A 27140-nucleotide genomic window follows, 5' to 3' on the forward strand; every position below is an offset into this window, starting at 1 on the left:
GCACGCCTCCTGAGTCAGACTAAAAGTCCACTCTGAATACCTATTTTTCGCCGGTGGTGCCTTGGAGCAGCCTCTGGGATAAATTCAGTCGCGTTGGGGGGGTACGAAGAAAGGATCCCATTCAGGAAAGTTGTATTTCTGGTCGAAATGCTGGTGAGTTTCCGCAGCTCTGATATCCCAAAGTTATTTCCGGCTGTATGTAATAACGCAAAAAACTTTCTGGGCTTCACTTAACTTCTAAGTGAAGTTACAATTCTGCATGGATCTTTGCCCTTAGTGCCATGGGAAACTAGGCTACTGTACAGGGTATGGTGCCAATTCTGTAATGCCTTTTACACTTTCACACCCATACTTGATTACACTGCAAGTGGGCACTGTAAAATGTGCCATCAAATTCATTGGGGAAAATGTTAGGGTTGTCCGAATAAGATAATTATTCTCTACATAATTGCCCAATTCTATTTAATGACTCAAACTACTAGAGGACGTTTATTGAACTCAAAGATTCTTAGTTGCTAAGGACGTTAACATATGCAATAAAACAGCCCCCATGTTTTGGAATAACCCCAAATGTAACATCTGCCCTAACTTCAGTGGTAGGATGACATGTATAGGTTTCATTGTTACATAGTGTAGAATTTGAAATAAACTGATATCTTTCCTCTGATTACAAGGGATGACTTCACAAAACACTTGTGAAAGACACTCTCTCATCAATTTATGGCACTTTTGGAGGAAGATTTGCTTCAACAATGCACTGCCAGTATTCAAAGGCCACAGTATGTTCACAAAGAACATATTGTATTGTAAACTGGTCTACACTTCTCATGACCTCAGTCATCAGTAGAGATCAGTATTGAGTGCAAGTTGAACACCCCACACAGACCAATTTACGGTATTTCAAAGCCTCTAATGGAAAAAGCAATGAAAATATATGACTTCAAAATGTCATCCGAACAGCGAGTTGATACATAGTTCATTGACAGAAAACAATGAACAAATTGAAGTCATAAAAATGACTGAAACAATGGGTCTTTTATCCATGATATAGTTTAGGCAGAAAATGACACAACTTGACCTTGAATAATGATGATATTCAAAATTGAATTCATATGCCACTTGGACGAACAATACTGAAACATACGGGGCGGTTTCCCGGACACAGATTAAGCCTAGTCCTAACCTAAAAATAACTTTCAATGGAGATTCTCCATTGAGATTGCTTTTTAGTCCGGGACTAGGTTTAATCTGTGTCTGGGAAACCGCCCCTACAAGTTCAGTGTGATAGTAATAGAGCTGGTACAAGCAAACAAGCAATATCAAGGTTATTATGTGAGTATTCATACAGAGACTGTTACCTTTCATGCTGATTTCAATGAAATCTTACTGCTAACGCACAGCCTTCTAAATCAAGTTACAAGATTTATCCTGTTACAGTGACGGTCCCCTGCGAGGTACGATGTACTGTACTGTTTCATGGAAACAATGACCATGCATCCCCCTAAAACATTTGCTTCATTCATACAAATGTAATATCATCATGTTTTCATCATAGCTAGCAATCTAAACACACTCGATTCAATCAATTCTGGTAAGACAATTCTGCTCCAACACAAAGAAACCATGCACCAGCATAGAGCGAAGATATGTAGGCACTTTATCGTTAACCTACACACTCTACTGTATGTCAGAGCGACATTCACCTTTGCAAATGAAATTACACATTCCTCGCTTTTCCTTTCTGTTTGATATTAGAGAGCATCTCAGGGAGGACTTGCTTCAATGTCTATGTTCATGGTCTGTTTCATAATCATTATATTCTGACTATAGAACACTTAACATATAATCAGGTGAAGATCCAATATGTTTCAACATCTTCAGTGGCAACCAGATCACTATTTCAAAGTCTACTCTCAGTCTCTGCAGATGTATGTAAAAAAAACAGTGGCAGCAATGATTACTTACGTTTGACTACAATCTAGTCTAGATATTGTAGATCTGGACTTATTATTTTCAACACAAAGCTTTCCTGCAAAAAATGAAATATGAATGGTCTCCATCTGGCCCTCCTCGTGTGCCCAGTTATCACACCGGTAGGAGTAATAAAGTTTTTCTACTGCCACCCAGTAGGAAGCAACAGCCTTTAGAGTTAGCTAAGTGCTCTTGCCAAGTACTTTACTTTACTTAAGCAATAAGGCCCGAGGGGGTGTGGTATATAGCCAATATACCACGGCTAAGGGCTGTTCTTAAGCACGACGCAACACGGAGTGCCTGGATACAGCCCTTAGCTGTGGTATATTGGCCATATATATATATATTGCTATTATAAACTGATTACCAACGTATTTAGAACAGTAAAAATACATGTTTTGTCATACCTGTAGTATATGGTCTGATATACCATGTATGTCAGCCAATCAGCATTCATTCAATTTATAAACTGAGATATACCCTATATATGCAAAAGTATGTGGACACCCCTTCAAATTAGTGGATTCGGCTATTTCAGCCACAACCGTTGCTGACAGGTGTATAAAATCGAGCACAGCCATGCAATCTCCATAGCCAAACATTGGCAGTAGAATGGCCTTACTGAAGAGCTCAGCGACATTCAGCATGGCACCGTCATAGGATTCCACCTTTCCAACAAGTCAGTTCGTAACATTTCTGCCCTGCTAGAGCTGCACTGGTCAACTGTAAGTGCTGTTATTGTGAAGTGAAAACGTCTAGGAGCAACAACAGCTCAGCCGCGAAGTGGTAGGCCACACAAGCTCACAGAACGGGACCGCCGATCTGTCCTCGGTTGCAACACTCACTACCGAGTTCCAAACTGCCTCTGGAAGCAACGTCAGCACAATAACTGTTTGTCGGGAGCTGCATTGAATGGGTTTCCATGGCCGAGCAGCCGCACACAAGCCTAAGCTCACCATGCGTAATGTCAAGCATCGGCTGGAGTGGTGTAAAGCTTGCCGCCATTGGATTCTGGAGCAGTGGAAACGCGTTCTCTGGAGTGATGAATCACACTTCACCATCTGGCAGTCCGACGGACTAATCTGGGTTTGGCGGATGCCAGGAGAACGCTACCTACCCCAATGCATAGTGCCAACTGTAAGGTTTGGTTGAGGAGGAATAATGGTCTGGGGCTGTTTTTTATGGTTCAGGCTAGGCCCCTTAGTTCCAGTGAAGGGAAATCTTAAAGCTACAGCATCACAATGACATTCTAGACGATTCTGTGCTTCCAACTTTGAAGCAACAGTTTAGGGAAGGCCCTTTCCTGTTTCAGCATGACAATGCCCCTGTGCACAATGCAAGGTCCATACAGAAATGGTTTGTCGAGATTGGTGTGGAAGAACTTGACTGGCCTGCACAGAGCCCTGACCTCAACCCCATCGAACACCTTTGAGATGTGCTGAGAGCTCACGTGACTTCCGACTTCCGTCTCGCTTCCGCATTGTCTCCGTACTGCTGTGCTGTTTGTTGCTACTTGGCTACCTGCCAAACTATTCACGTTTTACTTTTAATAAACGTTTAATCAATCTCTGTGTTCAACAAATTTACCAACTTTTTAGTTTTGTCCTCACTCATCTTTTTTCGTTAAACTTTTTCACCCCGGACGTTTATCCCGAGACAGAAGAGTCATTTTCCTGTGCGTTTTAGCTGCCAACTTTACGTTATTTTCCTTTTTTCCATCGCAACTTTTTTCCCTTATTCAACTTTTTCACTCCGGACGCTTTATCTGGACATGGTTCATCAACATCTTCAACAGCCGAAGCTAAGTAGTAACATTAACATGATGTCTTCTAATTGCAGTCGCTGTACTCATAATATACAGGAGAAAAAGTTGTGCTACAAGCCCAGCTTCAGACGCAATCGTTAGGCAAGGGTAATATCAGTGTAGGAAAGGAAGAAACAGCGTCTGTGCCACCAGTAAGTACAGACAGTAACGTCAGTATAAATCCCCCCGCACAGTCCCCGCAGCCGGACAACTTTCTCATGGCTTCTGGAGGGAAATACTGTTGGAATGCTCAACCGGTGTCGCTCATTCAGCCGACAGAAACCTTCAACCGGTTTTCCCCATTATGTAGCGAGTCGGAGTCTGAGTCTGAGTCTTCTCTAGTCTCTACTCCTCCCGTTACGGGGTCTGAGACTCCGAAGGCTCCCACCATTAGCTCTGACAAATTGAAAACCCTAGTCATTGGCGACTCCATTACCCGCAGTATTAGACTTAAAACGAATCACCCAGCGATCATACACTGTTTACCAGGGGGCAGGGCTACCGACGTTAAGGCTAATCTAAAGATGGTGCTGGCTAAAGCTAAAACTGGCGAGTGTAGAGAGTATAGAGATATTGTTATCCACGTCGGCACCAACGATGTTAGGATGAAACAGTCAGAGGTCACCAAGTGCAACATAGCTTCAGCGTGTAAATCAGCTAGAAAGATGTGTCGGCATCGAGTAATTGTCTCTGGCCCCCTCCCAGTTAGGGGAAGTGACGAGCTCTACAGCAGAGTCTCAGCACTTAATCGCTGGTTGAAAACTGTTTTCTGCCCCTCCCAAAAGATAACATTTGTGGATAATTGGCCCTCTTTCTGGGACTCACCCACAAACAGGACCAAGCCTGACCTGCTGAGGAGTGACGGACTCCATCCTAGCTGGAGGGGTGCTCTCCTCTTATCTACCAACATAGATAGGGCTCTAACTCCTCTAGCCCCACAGTGAAATAGGGTGCAGGCCAGGCAGCAGGCTGTTAGCCAACCTGCCAGCTTAGTGGAGTCTGCCAATAGCACAGTCAGTGTAGTCAGCTTAGCCATACCCATTGAGACTGTGTCTGTGCCTCGATCTAGGTTGGGCAAAACTAAACATGGCGGTGTTCACCCTAGCAATCTTATTAGGATAAAGACCTCCTCCATTCCTGCCATTATTGAAAGAGATCGTGATACCTCACATCTCAAAATAGGGTTACTTAATGTTAGATCCCTCACTTCAAAGGCAGTCATAGTCAATGAACTAATCACTGATCATAATCTTGATGTGATTGGCCTGACTGAAACATGGCTTAAGCCTGATGAATTTGCTGTGTTAAATGAGGCCTCACCTCCTGGTTACACTAGTGACCATATTCCCCGTGCATCCCGCAAAGGCGGAGGTGTTGCTAACATTTACGATAGCAAATTTCAATTTACAAAAAAAAATATGGCGTTTTCATCTTTTGAGCTTCTAGTCATGAAATCTATGCAGCCTACTCAATCACTTTTTATAGCTACTGTTTACAGGCCTCCTGGGCCATATACAGCGTTCCTCTCTGAGTTTCCTGAATTCCTATCAGACCTTGTAGTCATAGCAGATCATATTCTAATTTTTGGTGATTTTAATATTCACATGGAGAAGTCCACAGACCCACTCCAAAAGTCTTTCGGAGCCATTATCGACTCAGTGGGTTTTGTCCAACATGTCTCTGGACCTACTCACTGCCACAGTCATACTCTGGACCTAGTTTTGTCCCATGGAATAAATGTTGTAGATCTTAATGTTTTTCCACAAAATCCTGGACTATCGGACCACCATTTTATTACGTTTGCAATCGCAACAAATAATCTGCTCAGACCCCAACCAAGGAGCATCAAAAGTCGTGCTATAAATTCTCAGACAACACAAAAATTCATTGATGCCCTTCCAGACTCCTTCTGCCTACCCAAGGACGTCAGAGGACAAAAATCAGTTAACCACTTAACTGAGGAACTCAATTTAACCTTGCGCAATACCCTAGATGCAGTTGCACCCCTAAAAACGAAAAACATTTGTCATAAGAAACTAGCTCCCTGGTATACAGAAAATACCCGAGCTTTGAAGCAAGCTTCCAGGAAATTGGAACGGAAATGGCGCCACACCAAACTGGAAGTCTTCCGACTAGCTTGGAAAGACAGTACCGTGCAGTACCGAAGAGCCCTCACTGCTGCTCGATCATCCTACTTTTCCAACTTAATCGAGGAAAATAAGAACAATCCAAAATTTCTTTTTGATACTGTTGCAAAGCTAACTAAAAAGCAGCATTCCCCAAGAGAGGATGGCTTTCACTTCAGCAGTGATAAATTCATGAACTTCTTTGAGGAAAAGATCATGACCATTAGAAAGCAAATTACGGACTCCTCTTTGAATCTGCGTATTCCTCCAGGGCTTAGCTGTCCTGGATCTGCACAGCTCTGCGAGGGCCTGGGATCGGGAGAGACACTTAAGTGTTTTAGTACTATATCTCTTGACACAATGATGAAAATAATCATGGCCTCTAAACCTTCAAGCTGCATACTGGATCCTATTCCTACTAAACTGCTGAAGGAGCTGCTTCCTGTGCTTGGCCCTCCTATGTTGAACATAATAAACAGCTCTCTATCCACCGGATGTGTACCAAACTCACTAAAAGTGGCAGTGATAAAGCCTCTCTTGAAAAAGCCAAACCTTGACCCGGAAAATATAAAAAACTATCGGCCTATATCGAATCTTCCATTCCTCTCAAAAATTTTAGAAAAAGCTGTTGCGCAGCAACTCACTGCCTTTCTGAAGACAAACAATGTATACGAAATGCTTCAGTCTGGTTTTAGACCCCATCATAGCACTGAGACTGCACTTGTGAAGGTGGTAAATGACCTTTTAATGGCGTCAGACCGAGGCTCTGCATCTGTCCTCGTGCTACTAGACCTTAGTGCTGCCTTTGACACCATCGATCACCACATTCTTTTGGAGAGACTGGAAACCCAAATTGGTCTACACGGACAAGTTCTGGCCTGGTTTAGATCCTACCTGTCGGAAAGATATCAGTTTGTCTCTGTGAATGGTCTGTCCTCCGACAAATCAACTGTACATTTCGGTGTTCCTCAAGGTTCCGTTTTAGGACCACTATTGTTTTCACTATATATTTTACCTCTTGGGGATGTTATTCGAAAACATAATGTTAACTTTCACTGCTATGCGGATGACACACAGCTGTACATTTCAATGAAGCATGGTGAAGCCCCAAAATTGCCCTCGCTAGAAGCCTGTGTTTCAGACATAAGGAAGTGGATGGCTGAAAACTTTTTACTTTTAAACTCGGACAAAACAGAGATGCTTGTTCTAGGTCCCAAGAAACAAAGAGATCTTCTGTTAAATCTGACAATTAATCTTGATGGTTGTAAAGTCGTCTCAAATAAAACTGTGAAGGACCTAGGCGTTACTCTTGACCCTGATCTCTCTTTTGACGAACATATCAAGACTGTTTCAAGGACAGCTTTTTTCCATCTACGTAACATTGCAAAAATCAGAAATTTTCTGTCCAAAAATGATGCAGAAAAATTAATCCATGCATTTGTTACTTCTAGGTTAGACTACTGCAATGCTCTATTTTCCGGCTACCCGGATAAAGCACTAAATAAACTTCAGTTAGTGCTAAATACGGCTGCTAGAATCCTGACTAGAACCAAGAAATTTGATCATATTACTCCAGTGCTAGCTTCCCTACACTGGCTTCCTGTTAAGGCAAGGGCTGATTTCAAGGTTTTACTGTTAACCTATAAAGCGTTACATGGGCTTGCTCCTACCTATCTTTCCGAGTTGGTCCTGCCGTACATACCAATACGTACGCTACGGTCACAAGACGCAGGCCTCCTAATTGTCCCTAGAATTTCTAAGCAAACAGCGGGAGGCAGGGCTTTCTCCTATAGATCTCCATTTTTATGGAACAGTCTGCCTACCCATGTGAGAGACGCAGACTCGGTCTCAACCTTTAAGTCTTTACTGAAGACTTATCTCTTCAGTAGGTCATATGATTGAGTGTAGTCTGGCCCAGGAGTGTGAAGGTGAACGGAAAGGCTGGAGCAACGAACAGCCCTTGCTGTCTCTGCCAGGCCGGTTCCCCTCTCCACTGGGGTTCTCTGCCTCTAACCCTGTTGCAGGGGCTGAGTCACTGGCTTGCTGGTGCTCTTTCATGCCGTCCCTGGGAGGGGTGCGTCACTTGAGTGGGTTGAGTTACTGACGTGATCTTCCTGTCTGGGTTGGCGCCCCCCCCCTGGTTTGTGCTGTGGTGGAGACCTCTGTGGGCTATACTCGGCCTTGTCTCAGGATTGTAAGTTGGTGGTTGGGGATATCCCTCTAGTGGTGCGGGGGCTGTGCTTTGGCGGAGTGGGTGGGGTTATATCCTTCCTGTTTGGCCCTGTCCGGGGGTTTCTTCGGATGGGGCCACAGTGTCTCCGGACCGCTCCTGTCTCAGCCTCCAGTATTTATGCTGCAGTAGTTTATGTGTCGGGGGGCTGGGGTTAGTTGGTTATACCTGGAGTACTTCTCCTGTCTTATCCAGTGTCCTGTGTGAATTTAAGTATGCTCTCTCTAATTCTCTCGTTCTCTCTTTCTCTCTGAGAACCTGAGCCCTAGGACCATACGTCAGGACTACCGGGCATGATGACACCTTGCTGTCCCCAGTCCGCCTGGCCTTGCTGCTATTCCAGTTTCAACTGTTCTGCCTGCGGCTACGAAACCCCTACCTGTCCCAGACCTGCTGTTTTCAACTCTTAATGATCGGCTATGAAAAGCCAACTGAGAGACCTGAGCCCTAGGACCATACGTCGGGACTACCGGCCGTGGTGACTCCTTGCTGTCCCCAGTCCGCCTGGCCTTGCTGCTATTCCAGTTTCAACTGTTCTGCCTGCGGTTATGGAACCCCTACCTGTCCCAGACCTGCTGTTTTCAACTCTTAATGATCGGCTATGAAAAGCCAACTGAGATTTATTCCTGATTATTATTTGACCATGCTTGTCACTTATGAACATTTTTGAACATCTTGGCATGGTTCTGTTATAATCTCCACCCGGCACAGCCAGAAGAGGACTGGCCACCCCTCATAGCCTGGTTCCTCTCTAGGTTTCTTCCTAGGTTTTGCCTTTCTAGGGAGTTTTTCCTAGCCACCGTGCTTCTACACCTGCATTACTAGCTGTTTGGGGTTTTAGGCTGGGTTTCTGTACAGCACTTCGAGATATTAGCTGATGTAAGAAGGGCTATATAAAATAAAATTGATTGATTGATTGAATTTGAACGCAGACTGCGAGCCAGGCCTAATCGCCCAACATCAGTGCCCGACCTCACTAATGCTCTTGTGGCTGAATGGAAGCAAATCCCCACAGCAACGTTCCAACATCTAGTGGAAAGCCTTCCCAGAAGAGTGGAGGCTGTTATAGCAGCAAAGGGGGGATCAATTCCATATTAATATATATATATATATATATATATATATATATATATATAGCAATGCATCCATTATTGATTCATTTATTTTCTCCAAAAGTGTTGGATTCTAATGATTGTTGAGTGAGTGGATGTTTGAATATAAAACGATGGAGTACTCACAGGCTTACCAGCAGTACCAGCAGTACCAGCTTGACCGGGCCTTCCCATTGTCCCTGCTTCCCCCTGAAAGAGAACACAGCAGGTTATTGACTGGACCATTTGGACCTTTAAACAATGCAAGTGCACCACTCATGAAACCGCTGAACTACTCAGAAACCGTTTTTCAATGTCGTTTTAAAACATGTTCTTTGTGAGGAGCATCAAACAGTAATGGTTTTGACCTTTCCTGGAAAATACCCTTTAAGTCAAGGCTTTACTCAGTAAAACACATCTTTCCAAGTGCATGTCTCAGCAGGACAGGTTTAGCTTTACTTTATTCAAGATGCCCTTTATTACAATTCCTGTTAATATATCAGCCCAAAATGTCCATATGTGAACAAGCCATGCTTGTAGCATTTTGGATCTATCATTAAAACCTTTAAGAGCAATATTTTCCTGTTAAAAAACAGGATTTGTACCCATGCATGACTATGCCCTTATAAACACAAACATGCCTGCAACCTTGTACACTCTTATAGAATAAAGGGATCTGTTGCTATGGTAACATTGCTTAAAGGTAGGCTACTTCAAAGTTTTAGTGTTAGTTTTAACATCTTATAGTTCTTTGGCACATGCTCTGTGAACAATGAAATGGGTCACAGGGCATTTTATTTTGTGGCCCATTTCAGTCAATTTCATTTTGCCTAGGAGCCAGTCTGTTTCTACTTTTAGTCAACTAGTCATTCTCTTGACAAACAGTCTGGAACTAGTCCCTATTTCAATGTTTAGTTCTTTCCATCAAAAAGGACGTAGGACAGTGGGGCGGGTCTTATTGATAACATCTCCCAACCACAACCCAATCACATGCATTGCTGTCACGTGATGTACTGTAGGCAGAAAGCCACATCCGCTTGAACCTTATCTTTCTATTTGGCTGTACGTACATGGTCTTGGACGAATTTCTCATGCAAGTTGCGGAGAGACAGAACAATTTGTTACAAAACTGTTCAAAAGTGGAATGCTTTCAGAAGTGTATTTGATTTGCACAGCAGCATGTTCCGGATGGAAGGAGTTGACACTGGATTTAGAAACTGGCAAGTCTATGGGTGTAAACCTTCTGACTGACCTTCATGCCTGGAAGGCCAGGGAGTCCGGGAGCACAGGTACAGGGTTCTGGAGTGGGGTCCACGTCGATATCACCAGGGCCGTTTGAGCACTGGAATAAACAAGAAACACACCATTTACTAATGACACTTTACATAGCTTTCACTAAGCTATACTATTAATCAATATTATGTCTGATTTCCTGCTAACAGACATTCTCAGACAACTGAAGCCAAGAGAGTGCATTCAGTTCATGTCTCTTAGCAGCCGTATCATTTAGCATTTAGCAGCCCAGTAGCATTGACACAGCAGACACTTCCAGCAAAATGTCTTAGTAAACAGAATTCTAGAGACGAGGGGCTATATTGCATGTTTATAGCAAGAACAAAAACACCTTGACTGCATATTAATTCAAATATTGTTGCTTGACGCAAGCAAACAATATTAGCTTGGACTCACTTACCCTGAAATCCATAACATTCCATGTAACTACAAGTATGTGAAACCTAATGTAAAGTGTCCCTAAACGCTATTACCATGTGATTACAAAGCAGTTACTTTGTAACTACAATTATTCCTGTGTAGTTACATAGGTATAAGGGCAACTTAAAGTAAAGTGTTACTGCAAAAGACCATGCAATAAAATACAGTCTTACCTCTAGCGATGAAAATGAAACTAGGGGTTACTTTGTAATAAAGCAAAGCCATCAGCCAAAATACATACCTCTCCGTCCTGGAAATAAAAGGAGCAAGATTATGTAATGGAAGCGCCTGACAACCTGTAATCTCACACTAATTTGCTAATCCATTAAGACAATAACACTGGTTGAATTTAAGGTAAATTAAGCGTTGGAAGTCATGCCGGGAGAGACAGAAAGAGAGAGATATGTTGGCATGCGGAGGTGTATTTTCAGTGCGTCGCTCTATCTCTTTGTTTCTTCCAAAATGAAATCCAGAAACCACAGATGCAAAACAATGGTCTGGCATTGTGGGTTAGTAGTGAAAGCAATAGCCAAGCCAGTGGAGCATTTGGCCACTGCTTCACAAACAGAATTGCCGTCAGACAGTAAAATAACAGGGAGAGCAATGTGCATGAGGTAAGCAGAGGTAAAGGCGCTCCACCACAGCACACAGAAAGCAGGATGAAGCAAAAGACAAGTGATACATGTAACAATCTATAAAACAAAGGTAATATAATGGTGAATCATATTCCTGGTACCATATGCTTCAATGCACAACTGATAGAGGAAAAATAAGAAAGTAACTTTTTGACAAATGTCATCAGATTTCAAAAAATAAACATTTTGAATGGGGTGGCCAAGGTGGGGCACAGACCCAGTTTAGGGGGGCCATAACATTTTGAACCTTAATCGATCCAAGGTGGATTTTTTTTCCATATATTTATGATGGTTCAACACATGAAATGCTTCAGCTTAGGTTTGGTACATTTCCCTGTTCAAATAAATCATAAATCAATTCCAAAAGTTTTGTTACAGTGTTTGCATTCAAGGTAAGATTTTATATAAGGGTATTAGCATACAGCAGTAAATTCACTTGTAATTGGCATCCAGAGTGCGAATTATACCGCTACTTTCAAGGGGGGCTCAATTTTTTTTAAGGACCTACTAAAATCAAAAATGTGTTATGGGCTTTATAGTAAAGACGTAATTTAACTGTAAAAATCTATTACCTTTTAATGTGTCATGAACACAACCAGTCATGATGTTTTCATCTGATTTTTAAACAAATCAATTAAAAAAGTAGGTTAAGTAGGGTACATGAGCATGTTCATCTACTCCAAAATAAGTCCAACATCTGAACAGTGCACTGTGTACCCGCCATTTGAATGGAAAGGGATATCTATCACAAACTCCATAAGTGTTATGACATTCAGCATACAAAGTGGCGTATATTAATAATAATAATAATAATAACAGGATCCAGAACACTGTACCTATATTCATGGGTGCCAGGCTTTCCCCAAAATGTTAACAATAAAAGAAGAAGGCACAGTGATGCCGAAACGTTGGTGGTTTACCCAAAAAATTACTGGGAGTTTATACATAGAGTGTGCGACTCTCTTTGTTTTTATATCAATAAAAAAGAAACATACAGTGGGGAAAAAAAGTATTTAGTCAGCCACCAATTGTGCAAGTTCTCCCACTTAAAAAGATGAGAGAGGCCTGTAATTTTCATCATAGGTACACGTCAACTATGACAGACAAAATTAGGAAAAAAAATCCAGAAAATCACATTGTAGGATTTTTTATGAATTTATTTGCAAATTATGGTGGAAAATAAGTATTTGGTCACCTACAAACAAGCAAGATTTCTGGCTCTCACAGACCTGTAACTTCTTCTTTAAGAGGCTCCTCTGTCCTCCACTCGTTACCTGTATTAATGGCACCTGTTTGAACTTGTTATCAGTATAAAAGACACCTGTCCACAACCTCAAACAGTCACACTCCAAACTCCACTATGGCCAAGACCAAAGAGCTGTCAAAGAACACCAGAAACAAAATTGTAGACCTGCACCAGGCTGGGAAGACTGAATCTGCAATAGGTAAGCAGCTTGTTTTGAAGAAATCAACTGTGGGAGCAATTATTAGGAAATGGAAGACATACAAGACCACTGATAATCTCCCTCGATCTGGGGCTCCACGCAAGATCTCACCCCGTGGGGTCAAAATGATCACAAGAACGGTGAGCAAAAATCCCAGAACCACACGGGGGAACCTAGTGAATGACCTGCAGAGAGCTGGGACCAAAGTAACAAAGTCTACCATCAGTAACACACTACGCCGCCAGGGACTCAAATCCCCCTGCTTAAGCCAGTACATGTCCAGGCCCGTCTGAAGTTTGCTAGAGTGCATTTGGATGATCCAGAAGAGGATTGGGAGAATGTCATATGGTCAGATGAAACCAAAATATAACTTTTTGGTAAAAACTCAACTCGTCGTGTTTGGAGGACAAAGAATGCTGAGTTGCATCCAAAGAACACCATACCTACTGTGAAGCATGGGGGTGGAAACATCATGCTTTGGGGCTGTTTTTCTGCAAAGGGACCAGGACGACTGATCCGTGTAAAGGAAAGAATGAATGGGGCCATGTATCGTGAGATTTTGAGTGAAAACCTCCTTCCATCAGCAAGGGCATTGAAGATGAAACGTGGCTGGGTCTTTCAGCATGACAATGATCCCAAACACACCGCCCGGGCAACGAAGGAGTGGCTTCGTAAGAAGCATTTCAAGGTCCTGGAGTGGCCTAGCCAGTCTCCAGATCTCAACCCCATAGAAAATCTTTGGAGGGAGTTGAAAGTCTGTGTTGCCCAGCGACAGCCCCAAAACATCACTGCTCTAGAGGAGATCTGCATGGAGGAATGGGCCAAAATACCAGCAACAGTGTGTGAAAACCTTGTGAAGACTTACAGAAAACGTTTGACCTGTGTCATTGCCAACAAAGGGTATATAACAAAGTATTGAGAAACTTTTGTTATTGACCAAATACTTATTTTCCACCATAATTAGCAAATAAATTCATTAAAAATCCTACAATGTGATTTTCTGGATTTTTTTTTCTCATTTGTCTGTCATAGTTGACGTGTACCTATGATGAAAATTACAGGCCTCTCTCATCTTTTTAAGTGGGAGAACTTGCACAATTGGTGGCTGACTAAATACTTTTTTTCCCCACTGTACGTATAACATGATTTCTCCTTCATATCTATCCAGAGTGATGTCATACTATTTTTGTCCAGACATCATCAGATACATGGGCTACACATACTAAGACAGAGGGGCGGTGTTTCGCTCGCTCGGATGCTTTCTCCAGTGATATTGAGTCTTGCTGTCGGTGCACATCTTGGTAAAAAAATAATTTATATACAAATATATTCAGAGACGACCTATTAGATAACATAATTTCTGGGGGGGCCACCAATTTTCCCATACTGAGTCCTGGTGGTATGGTGGCATATAGTGGTGCATTGTGATCAAGAACAGATCAAGAAAATATGTGATCCCTTAAAAAATAGAGCTTGGTTTTAATGTGGCACATGTACTACAAGCACAGATCCAAACAGGTGTTTGTACTCACAACTCCAGGTATTTCACAGGCAGTCTCACGGTTGTTCTGCTCGGGGTCACAGTAGATCCTGAGTTTCATGATCTCAAACTGTTAAAGATAGGAATTATCCATGAGTTTGGGGGAAAAGCATTTAATCCCTAGCAAAGGCTACTTTATCTTGCTAACAGTTTTCTAATGATTAATGCGTCATAAGTCATAAGTCTGTATCATCACCGTACAAGGAAGTTATTTCTTTAGACTTAAGCGACACCTTCATTATATTTACGATAGTTTTATGGGTTTAAAAACAAATCCAGCAGCATTCTGGTTGCACGTCTCAAATTAGCTTAGCCAAAAGTGGTTTTAATACTGTAAGATAGATCATGTCAAACAAATTAAAACACAACATCATTATGATTGATTGCAGGTTGAGCATGTTTGGCACACCAATTATCAACATGGCCAAATAAAGCAAAGACTAAATAAGACGTAGAGGACAGAGAGGATTTTCATGCCAAGATTTTCTAATTTAAGGTCAGTATGTTTCAGAGGACAATGCAGACTCTTGACTCTTGACATCCTACTGTTAAACAGTTCAACCGGTAGCTGTTCAAATGTGATCCAATATAAACAGTCGTCTTGCTCAAAGAGGCACGAACGCAGGTTATTGGTTCTGAAAATGGTCTCTGGATAAACTTACTGGTACAGTTGTCTCTTTGCTGACATACTTTCCGATCTGGGTCTTTCCATTAATGAAGATACCAACAGGAGGTTCCAACGGCAGGGTTTCAATTTCCAGGTCATCAACATACAGGATAACATCCTGCTCAGTGACCAGTAGCCTAAACTGGTGCCAGTTCTCATCAAATAGTTTCTATTTGACCAAAAAAGAGGATAAGGAATTATTATGTATACAAAGGCAGAGGTGTAGTGGGGGCTATACGCAGGAATACGTTGTATACCCACTTTTTTTCAGTGGGCTTTGCGTATAGGCCTACTCACTTCTTGCATCTTAATCCCCACTGATGCGTATCAAAATATTATAGTATAATAGGCCTACACTGTTTCAATTATGTAACAATCATGTAGGGTGAATTCAGAAAGAATGGGACATTATATAAACTGGGACAGCTTAATCCTGAACCGTTTATTTATTGGTCTGACATGAGAAAATCTAAACTATTGTTACTAAGCCCTTGCAGAGAAACCAGATGATCAAAATCACATCACTTAATTTGTGTGACATCATAGAGGGGGGCGGAGCAAGCTTCAAACAGGAAGCTCACCCCGCGAAGCAAACGGTAAGATCAGTGACATTGCTTTTTTTTCTGTTTTGATGTTAAGGTTATAAAACTGTCATAAATAATGTACTGTGCCAAATTGTGATGTAAATGTGCATACTATGTACTGGTGCATCAAAATACATTTAGAAAAGTTGCCAATATTATGTTTACATTTTGTTGTTGTCCCACTTTACCAACCATAGCTAGCTAAAGTAGGACAGCATGGAGTAGCTAAAGTGGGACAGTCTTATAGGCTTTTGCAATGGAGGAAAGAGATCCAGTTTACATTAGGGATCCCCTGTACTTAGGTTAGGCAGGGCTCTGGTTCTTGTAGTACTATATCCTGTTATTTTTTTCTTGTAGTACTGTTATTAGTACTGTTATTTGAGTGAATTCAGAAAAAGTGGGACTGTTTGCATTTCCATCTTCTGTAACCTCTTCAGACATCTATCCAACATATCAGCCCATCCCTCAGAGGAAAAAGGGAGGACCATCCTCCTCAGTGAGTTTGATTTTCTTTTTTAAATAGTGAAACATTTAAAAAGTTCTGCTTTTTAGATAAAACTATACTAAATATACTGAACAAAAATATAAATGCAACATGCAACAATTTCAAAGATTTTACTGAGTTACATTTCATATAAGGAAATCAGTCAATTGAAATAGATTAATTAGGTGCTAATCTATGGATTTCACATGACTGAAAATACAGATATGCATCTGTTAGTCACAGATACCTTAAAAAAAAGGTAGGGACATGGTTCAGAAAACAAGTAATTGACCATAATTTGCCTCATGGAGCACGACACATCTCCTTCGCATAGAGTTGATCAGGCTGTTGATTGTGGCCTTTGGAATATTGTCCCATTCCTCTTCAATGGCTGTGCGAAGTTTATGGATACTGCCGGAAACTGGAACATGCTGTCGTACACGTCGATCCAGAGCATCCCAAACATGCTCAATGGGTGATATGTCTGATGAGTATGAAGGCCTTGGAAGAACTGGGACATTTTCAACTTCCAGGAATTGTATACAGATCCTTGCAACATGGGGCCATGCATTGTCATGCTGAAATATGAGGTGATGGTGGTGGATGAATGGCACAGTATCTCTGTGCATTCAAATTGCCATCGTTAAAATGCAATTGTGTTTGTTGTCCGTAGTTTATGCCTGCCCATACCATAACCCCACCGTTGACATCAGCAAACCGCTCACCCACAAGACGCCATACACGTAGTCTGCGGTTCTGAGGCTGGTTGGACGTACTGCCAAATTCTCTAAAACGACATTGGAGGTGGCTTATGGTAGAGAAATGAACATTCAATTCTCTGGCAACAGCTCTAGTGGTTAGCGGTTATGATATGAAGGTTTGGTTTGGAAAGGTTTTTCAGACAGCTGATGTGTTGTGCACGTAGATGCGAGAAGAAATTATACAACGAGAAAAGTGACCATGCTGTTTGTATGTGGCTGTTATGAAAGTGAACTGTGTTTGTGTGTGATCAGGGGTGTATTCATTCCGACGATTCTGTTGAGAAATGTTTTTTAAATGGAAGCAAACGGAAGCAAACGGAACTAAACGGGGATAAACATACCTGAATTTGTCCAATAGAAACTCTCGTTTGCAACTGTTGGACTAATGATTACATCCTAGATCAGCTAGATGCAGGCAAGAGTGTGCGAGGCGGTATTGAATGTGTCACTGTCTACTCAACATTTTCTCTTGACCTGTGCACCTACGCTGTAAACTTTCATTTATAGGATTGGTTGTAGCAAGCTCATGATGGGTAGTAGCCTAAACCTGTCGATGTTACATTGAGCTGGGTGAATGGAATATGAAAGACAGTCATCCAATATGCTGTAATAGAAATAAGGCCATGCTCATAAAAAAAGTTTTTGTCCTCCCTCATCTTAAACGGCACCGACCGCCACTGTCCAACACATGATACATTTCTGAAATCCTCAGATTATTCCTAGTCACACAAAATTGAATTGTACAATTAGGCTATAATTTTGTCCCAGTTTATCTAACCTGCTGTCCCAGTCTACCAAATCCGAACTGAAAATATGGTTTTGACTCAGTGCACACAAATGGGTGTGTCATGCCGCCTGTGAATATGATATGGGGGGAAAAATGGTGTGTGTGTGATTAGGAAACATCTTGAGGATTTTGGAACTGTATCATGTATGAAAAATGTATGCACTCACTAATTGTAAGTCAATCTGGATAAGAGCGTCTGCTAAATGACTAAAATGTCAATTGGATCACTAAAAAAAATTTGTTGGGCTAATATGTTGGATAGATGTCGAAAGAGGTTACAGAAGACCAAATGCAAAAAATGTCCCACTTATTCCTAATTCACCTCAGTACAATAGAGAAATAATGCACAAAGTAGCCTACACAATCGCAAATCATGTGAAATATATTCACATTCGCCCTGCACACATAGCTAGTTCCAGCAGAACATCAGGCAGCAATACCACTCAGCTCATATACCTCAAGACACATGGAGCAGTTCACAGAATTTAACAACATCGGTAGCCGGTAATGTAGAAAATACGTTTCAATTTATAATATCTATCAGTAAATGCTAAGGCAACAATGGGCAAAACCAGGTATGGAAAAAGTTTTGTCTGAAAGTCTTGGTTGAATCTTTGCAAAGCACAATTCAGTCATCATGCACTGTTTGATTGAACATTTCTAAAGGCTTTCCCAAAAAACCTTCCCAATTAAATGTTGACTACAAAGTAGGCCTACCTGGCAGAATGATATCATGATGATTTGTATCAATGTGGAGGGCATTTGTTTTGCAAACTCTGCAATCACATGAAGCCTACACTGTAGGCCAGGGTTCTTCAATTCCGGTCCTGGAGGGCCGAAACACCTCTGTTTTTCATCCTCTCCTTCTAATCAGGGGCTAATTCAGACCTGGGACACCAAGTGAGTGCAATTAACTACCAGGTAGAAATAAAAAACAGAAGTGTTTCGGCCCTCTAGGACCGGAATTGAAGAACCCTGCTGTAGGCCTACATTGTACAGTACAGAAACACCGTTAGCCAAAATGGTCTCTTACTAGGTGCGCAGTTGAATTAAAGGGCAACTAAAAATATATGTATATCTTTTGACTCAAACATTGTCTCCTGATGTGGTTTAAGCATCATTGTGGACTTAGAACATCCACATTTTTTCTTGTTTTTATTTTATTTTGAGAGTGAAAACCTGAAAAAACTATAGGGAAACTCATAAAATACTATAGGAAAATTAGAGTATACCCACTTCTCCAGGTACCACTACACCACTGTACAAAGGTCAACAAAGGACTAGGAAAATCTAACAACTTGGCAACTATTGAGTACAATGGCTATTTTAATTATTGTTGTGCAATCATTTAAGAAACAAAGAATAAAGAACTTCACATGGAACAAAGACACAGAGCGCAGTAAAGCCTCAGCTTTAGTACATCAGTTTTCTTTTTTGTTAAAATCACTAATCCATATGGTGGTCAGAATTTAAGGAATCCAAGACTCTCAGCTCAGGCAACACAATTCGTGCAAAAATGTACAAAAAGTCTTTCAGCAGATTTTGTGCGTTTTTGTGTGGCTTAATTCTTGGGAAAAGACACACATTTTTGTACGACTTAATTCACAGGAAAATACACATTTTTGTGTGACTTCGTTCATAGGAAAATACATTTTGGGGGGCAAACTTCAAAAAAATAATCATTTGAAAGTTATTAGAGCAATGCATGATGGGCAATGGTGTTCTACACTGCCTTTTTTTTGTAGCCCACATTTATTTATGTAAAAAACAAACGTGTTAACAACCCAATATTGTTAATCAACCAGGTTGTCACCGAAATAATTATAATATAATAATAGCCTTACGTAGTTTATTTATTTATCAATGCCAATACTGTTTTCAATGCTTGTTTTCACTTAATACTTTGGGATACTGGTGCACTTGTAGTCAGAAAGGCCCTTTTTTCATATAGGCAACAGTACGATTTTCTTCATAACGCATTTCATATTTCGTGGAGCCTACATTGTACAATTTTCTTCATAATGCATTTAGTACAAGGCTCCACTTTTTCGTGTACATTACACCATTTCTTTCATAATGCATTTTATACAAGGCTAGAGTATGTCGAATTTTATATGAGGAGGTCGTCGAAGGAGGAGGTCGTCGGGTAAGCTTGGCGTCGGGGAAGCTTGGCTTTATACATAGCTTGGGCTTTGTCGAGTAAGGCTTAAACTATGTATTTAGATTGTAGTTAGGTATTGTAGGTAGTTATCGTGGGTTGTTGTATGTAATTATTGTAGGTTAGTATTGTATTCGGCTGTGCCGGGTGTAGCACGAAGCTAGCTAGCTAACCCACCACCTGGACTAGCTGGCGAGTAGCTATTAGCAACGGTATAGTTGTTTCACGCCTGAAAGTGCCTGTAATTACGCCAGCTGGCTGCCTACAATAATTACATACAATAATTGCCTACCATTCAGCTGTTTTCTAACCTCATTGTCTGAACCGTTAACGTTAGGTAGCAAGTGGCTACTGTGCTTGAAATTTAGCTAGCTTGTTGCTACCTGGATAGCTACTAGTAAACAATAGCTGGAACGACCGAGCGAACAGACGCGAACTGGCTGAGTCAATTCAGTGGCTAGCTTTGCACTTGGCTAGCTAACAGTAGCTGCTAGGGGTAAGTCATAAACTACATTTGTGTTTTTTTTTTTAACATATTGATAGCCCGAGTCGTTCAAGGAATTTGGGACATGGGTGACTAGTTAACGTTAGTTTGGCTCTCTCTGTGTGTTCGTGCCGTGAAAGGAGGGGTTCTTCTTTGTCTGAAAGCAATGGCTAGCTAGTTTGCTAACTATTCTAGCTAACTAACTGGCTGAATAAGTTGACGACGGACTCGCTCAAGCTGTCGGGACTAACCCACAACGTTAGACACGGACACGAACGATCTGCTTGCGTGTTGATACACTGGTGGTTTGTTGTGGCCGGCATGCTAGCTGGCTGTGGCGTCTTATGACGAGGTGCCCGGACGATTTTCACGGAATAATACTGCACCTAGTTAGCTAGCTGAATAAACTAAGTTAGTCTATTCCTAGAAAACATTGAACCGCTGTAGTTTACAACAATTATAGTTTCTGAGGTGGACGTTGGGAGAGTTATATTTGGGGGTTGTGGTGAGGGAGGCCCCGCTCTCTCCTTTCCCAGATGTTTAGTTCATTTCATTCCGATCTCCTCTGCATTATTGTAGCCATCTGCTGCAGCCTGTCAACTATGCCTCTGCCTATCCCTGTTCTCTCCTCTCCGCACAGGCTACACAAACGCCTCACACCGCGTGGCTGCTGCCTCTCTAACCTGGTGGTCCCTGCACGCACCTCCCACGTGGAGTTCCAGGTCTCAGGCAGCCTCTGGAACTGCCGTTCTGCTGCCAACAAGGCAGAGTTCATCTCAGCCTATGCTACCCTCCAGTCCCTCGACTTCTTGGCGCTGACGGAAACATGGATTACCACTGAAAACACTGCTACTCCTGCTGCTCTCTCCTCGTCTGACCATGTGTTCTCGCATACCCCGAGAGCATCTGGTCAGCGGGGTGGTGGCACAGGAATCCTCATCTCTCCCAAGTGGACATTCTCAATTTTTCCCCTGACCCATCTGTCTATCTCCTCATTTGAATTCCATGCTGTCACAGTCACTAGCCCATTTAAGCTTAATATCCTTGTCATCTATCGCCCTCCAGGTTCCCTTGGAGAGTTCCTCAATGAGCTTGATGCCTTGATAAGTTCCTTTCCTGAGGATGGCTCACCCCTCACAGTTCTGGGGGATTTCAACCTCCCTACGTCTACATTTGACTCATTTCTCTCTGCCTCCTTCTTTCCACTCCTCTCCTCTTTTGACCTCACCCTCTCAACGCCCCCCCCTACTCACAAGGCAGGCAATACGCTTGACCTCATCTTTACTAGATGCTGTTGTTCTACTAATCTCACTGCAACTCCCCTCCAAGTCTCCGACCACTACTTTGTATCCTTTTCTGTCTCCCTCTCCTCCAACACTACTCACTCTGCCCCTACACAGATGGTAATGCGCCGTCGCAACCTTCGCTCTCTCTCTCCCGCTACTCTCTCCTCTTCCATCCTATCATCTCTTCCCTCTGCTCAATCCTTCTCCCTCCAATCTCCCGATTTTGCCTCCTCAACCCTCCTCTCCTCCCTTTCTGCATCCTTTGACTCTCTATGTCCCCTATCCTCCCGGCCGGCTCGGTCCACCCCTCCAGCTCCGTGGCTTGATGACTCATTGCGAGCTCACAGAACAGAGCTCCGGGCAGCCGAGCGGAAATGGAAGAAAACTAGACTCACTGCGGACCTGGCATCTTTTCACTCCCTCCTCTCTACATTTTCTTCATCTGTTTCTGCTGCTAAGGCCACTTTCTACCACTCTAAATTCCAAGCATCTGCCTCTAACCCTAGGAAGCTCTTTGCCACATTCTCCTCCCTGCTGAATCCTCCCCCCCCCCCCCATCCTCCCTCTCTGTGGATGACTTCGTCAACCATTTTGAAAAGAAGGTTGACGACATCCGATCCTCGTTTGTTAAGTCAAATGACACTGCTGGTCCTGCTCACACTGCCCTACCCTATGCTTTGACTTCTTTCTCCCCTCTCTCTCCAGATAAAATCTTGCGACTTGTGACGGCAGGCCGCCCAACAACCTGCCCGCTTGACCCTATCCCCTCCTCTCTTCTCCAGACCATCTCCGGTGACCTTCTCCCTTACCTCACCTCGCTGATCAACTCATCCTTGACCGCTGGCTATGTCCCTTCCGTCTTCAAGAGAGCGAGAGTTGCACCGCTTCTCAAAAAACCAACACTCGATCCCTCTGATGTCAACAACTACAGACCAGTATCCCTTCTCTCTTTTCTCTCCAAAACTATTGAGCGTGCCGTCTTTAGCCAACTCTCTTGCTATCTCTCTCAGAATGACCTTCTTGATCCAAACCAGTCAGGTTTCAAGACTGGTCATTCAACTGAGACTGCTCTTCTCTGTGTCACGGAGGCTCTCCGCACTTCTAAAGCTAACTCTCTCTCCTCTGCTCTTGTCCTTCTAGACCTGTCTGCTGCCTTTGATACTGTGAACCATCAGATCCTCCTCTCCACCCTCTCCGAGCTGGGCATCTCCGGCGCGGCTCACTCTTGGATTGCGTCCTACCTAACCGGTCGCTCCTACCAAGTGGCGTGGCGAGAAGCTGTCTCCGCACCACGTGCTCTCACCACTGGTGTCCCCCAGGGCTCAGTTCTAGGCCCTCTCCTATTCTCGCTATACACCAAGTCACTTGGCTCTGTCATATCCTCACATGGCCTCTCCTATCATTGCTACGCTGACGACACACAACTAATCTTCTCCTTTCCCCCTTCTGATAACCAGGTGGCGAATCGCATCTCTGCATGTCTGGCAGACATATCAGTATGGATGATGGATCACCACCTCAAGCTGAACCTTGGCAAGACGGAGCTGCTCTTCCTCCCGGGGAAGGACTGCCTGTTCCATGATCTCGCCATCACGGTTGACAACTCCGTTGTGTCCTCCTCCCAGAGTGCGAAGAGCCTTGGCGTGACCCTGGACAACACCCTGTCGTTCTCCGCTAACATCAAGGCGGTGACCCGATCCTGTAGGTTCATGCTCTACAACATTCGGAGAGTACGACCCTGCCTTACACAGGAAGCGGCACAGGTCCTAATCCAGGCACTTGTCATCTCCCGTCTGGATTACTGCAACTCGCTGTTGGCTGGGCTCCCTGCCTGTGCCATTAAACCCCTACAACTCATCCAGAATGCCGCAGCCCGTCTGGTGTTCAACCTTCCTAAGTTCTCTCACGTCACCCCGCTCCTCCGCACACTCCACTGGCTTCCAGTTGAAGCTCACATCTGCTACAAGACCATGGTGCTTGCCTACGGAGCTGTGAGGGGAACGGCACCTCCGTACCTTCAGGCTCTGATCAGTCCCTACACCCAAACGAGGGCATTGCGTTCATCCACCTCTGGCCTGCTGGCTCCCCTACCTCTGCGGAAGCATAGTTCCCGCTCAGCCCAGTCAAAACTGTTCGCTGCTCTGGCACCCCAATGGTGGAACAAGCTCCCCCACGACGCCAGCACAGCGGAGTCACTCACCACCTTCCGGAGACATTTGAAACCCCACCTCTTTAAGGAATACCTGGGATAGGATAAAGTAATCCTTCTACCCCCCCTTACCCCAACCCACCCCCCCCAAAATTTTTTTTTAATTAAAACATTTGTAAAGTGGTTATCCCACTGGCTATAAGGTGAATGCACCTATTTGTAAGTCGCTCTGGATAAGAGCGTCTGCTAAATGACGTAAATGTAAATGTAATGAGGGTTACCAGATTGGAGAAAAAATACAGTACTTGGTTTTGTGTGTGTGTGGGGGGGGGGTATTTGATTGGGGAATGGGGATACATTTTTATGACGGGAAATGATAATACACACTAAAATACACACAAACGATCTTTAACTAGTTATATGTTTGTAGTTTGCATGTTTCAGTAATGATTAACATGGTTAAATAGTCGTAAATCTGCTTGATTTAGCTTTTGGTATATTTGCCATTTTTATACATATTCTGTATTTCCACTGAAGAAAGCAATAATGAATCAACACACTACTGTAAATAAATAGACGCTACCTGTTATAAAATGGAAAATGCTCTCCATAAATGAATGGTGATAAATGCTCAGTCTGAAGCTATTCGACTATGGGTTTCACAGCCCTATAATAATGATACAAGGTATATCACCTTAAAAAGGGTTTATTTACAACCTATGGGGTATAAGATCTTGGGAATAGCGGCATAGGAGAGTCTGAAATGAATTAAATACACTAACTCTAAGCTATGTTCAATGTCAGCAGCAATTTCCAGTGAGAAATGCTCAGTCTGAAGCCATTCGGCTATGGATTTCACAGCCCTATAATAAGGATACAAGTTATATCACCTTAAAAAGGGTTTATTTACAACCTAAGATGTTGGGAATAGTGGTGTAGGAGAGTCTGAAATGAATTAAATATCCTAACCCTAAGCTACAGTGCCTTCGGAAAGTATTCAGACCCGTTGACTTTTTCCACATTTTGTTACAGCCTTATTCTAAAATGGATTAAATTAAATTAAATAAATCCTCAGCAATATACACACAATACCCCATAATGACAAAGCGAAAACAGGTTTTTATACATTTTTGCAAATTTATAAAAAACACAAATACCTTACTTACATAAGTATTCAGACCTTTGCTATGAGGCTCGAAATTGAGCTCAGGTGTATCCTGTTTCCATTGATCATCCTTGAGATGTTTCTACAACTTGATTGGAGTCCACCTGTGGTAAATTCTATTGATTGGACATTATTTGGAAAGGCACACATCTGTCTATATAAGGTCCCATATTTGACAGTGCATGTCAGAGCAAAAACCAAGCCATGAGGTTGAAGGAATGGTCCGTAAAGCTCTGAAACAGGATTGTGTTGAGGCACAGATTTGGGGAAGGGTACCAAAAAATGTCAGCAGCATTGAAGATCCCCAAGAACACAGTGGCCTCCATCATTCTTAAATAGAAGTAGTTTGGAACCACAAAGACTCTTCCTAGAGCTGGCCGCCCAGCCAAACTGAGCAATCGGGGGAGAAGGGCCTTGGTCAGGGAGGTGACCAAGAACCCGATGGTCACTCTGACAGAGCTCTAGAGTTCCTCTGTGGAGATGGGAGAACCTTCCAGAAGGACAACCATCTCTGCAGCACTCCACCAAACAGGCCTTTATGGTAGAGTGGCCAGACGGAAGCCACTCCTCAGTAAAAGGCACTTGACAGCCCGCTTGGAGTTTGCTAAAAGGCACCTAAAGACTCTCAGAGCATGAGAAACAAGATTCTCTGGTCTGAGGAAACCAAGACTGAACACTTTGGCCTGAATGCGGAGCGTCACTTCTGGAAGAAACCTGGCACCATCCCTACGGTGAAGCATGGTGGTGGCAGTATCATGCTGTGGGGATGTTTTTCAGCGGCAGGGACTGGGAGTCAGGATCGAGGCAAAGATGAACGGAGCAAAGTACAGAGAGGTCCTTGATGAAAACCTGCTCCAGAGCGCTCAGGACCTCAGACTGGGGCAAAGGTTCACCTTCCAACAGGACAACAACCCTAAGCACACAGCCAAGACAACGCAGGAGTAGCTTCAGGACAAGTCTCTGAATATCCTTGAGCGCCCAGCCAGAGCCCGTACTTGAACCCGATCTAACATCTCTGGAGAGTCTTGAAAATAGCTGTGCAGCAACGCTCCCCATCCAACCAGACAGAGCTTGTGAGGATCTGCAGAGAAGAATGGGGAACTCCCCAAATACAGGTGTGCCAAGCTTGTAGCGTCATACCCAAGAAGACTCAAGGCTGTAATCGCTGCCAAAGGTGCTTCAACAAAGTACTGAGTAAAGGGTCTGAATACTTATGTAAATGTAATTTTTCAGTTTATTATTTTTAATAAATTAGCAAAAATGTCTAAAATCCTGTTTTTGCTTTGTTGAGGGGGAAAAACTATTTAATCAATTTTAGAATAAGGCTGTAACCTAACAAAATTTGGAAAAAGTAAAAGGTTCTGAATACTTTCCGACGGTATGTTTAATGTCAGCAGCATTTTCCAGTGAGAAATACTCAGTCTGAAGCCATTCGGCTATGGGTTTCACAGCCCTATAATAAGGATACAAGTTATATCACATTTAAAAGGGTTTATTTACAACCTATGGGGCCTAACTTCGTCCTTCATGACTGGGAAAGGCCTCGTTTCTAGGCTGTAGAAAATCCTACATCCATCTCATTAGATCAGAACAGGATGGATGAACAGTGATTCATATTACTGGTTGCATCCTAAAAAAAGGATAGTTGTGTTTTGCTGCATAACACACTTACATTATCTGTCTACCCATATCATGTGGATCATTGTCAGGTTATTTGATATATAAGCTTCAGTAAAAAAAAGAACAGCATGGTTATAATAACACTTTAAACAGGTAGTTTGTAAATGTGTAGAATGTGTTTGTTTTGGGTCCACACTGGTATGTTAATTTATGTAAATTAGACAGTCACAGAGTATTTTTTTCTGAATAACTGGTCAGGGCATAGCACCTTCCACTCAGCTTCAGGCAACTTTGATGTAAGGCTTGATCACACCTGTAGTGACTACTTCTATCCGTCACGCCCATTGTTGCTTATCCATTGTTCACTAGATATATCAACGTAATTACACCCAACACTAGCTATATCAATGTAATTATACCCAACACAACGTTGAAAAACA

At 42.8% G+C, this 27140-nt stretch overlaps 1 protein-coding gene across 1 annotated transcript in view; it reads right to left on the minus strand.

Moving 5' to 3' along the window:
• LOC311129158 (uncharacterized protein) overlaps positions 1–27140 on the minus strand; it is a 111817-nt gene that overhangs the window by 43792 nt on the left and 40885 nt on the right. The window contains exons 6-9 of the mRNA XM_084161465.1: positions 15218–15391; positions 14548–14625; positions 10475–10564; positions 9370–9432 (exon numbers count right to left, since the gene is read on the minus strand). Coding sequence (XP_084017591.1) covers positions 9370–9432; positions 10475–10564; positions 14548–14625; positions 15218–15391 — 405 coding nt within the window. The remainder of the gene's footprint in view (positions 1–9369; positions 9433–10474; positions 10565–14547; positions 14626–15217; positions 15392–27140) is intronic.

Source organism: Coregonus lavaretus (genome assembly GCF_964263955.1).
Source record: "Coregonus lavaretus genome assembly, chromosome: 1".
NCBI lineage: Eukaryota > Metazoa > Chordata > Actinopteri > Salmoniformes > Salmonidae > Coregonus > Coregonus lavaretus.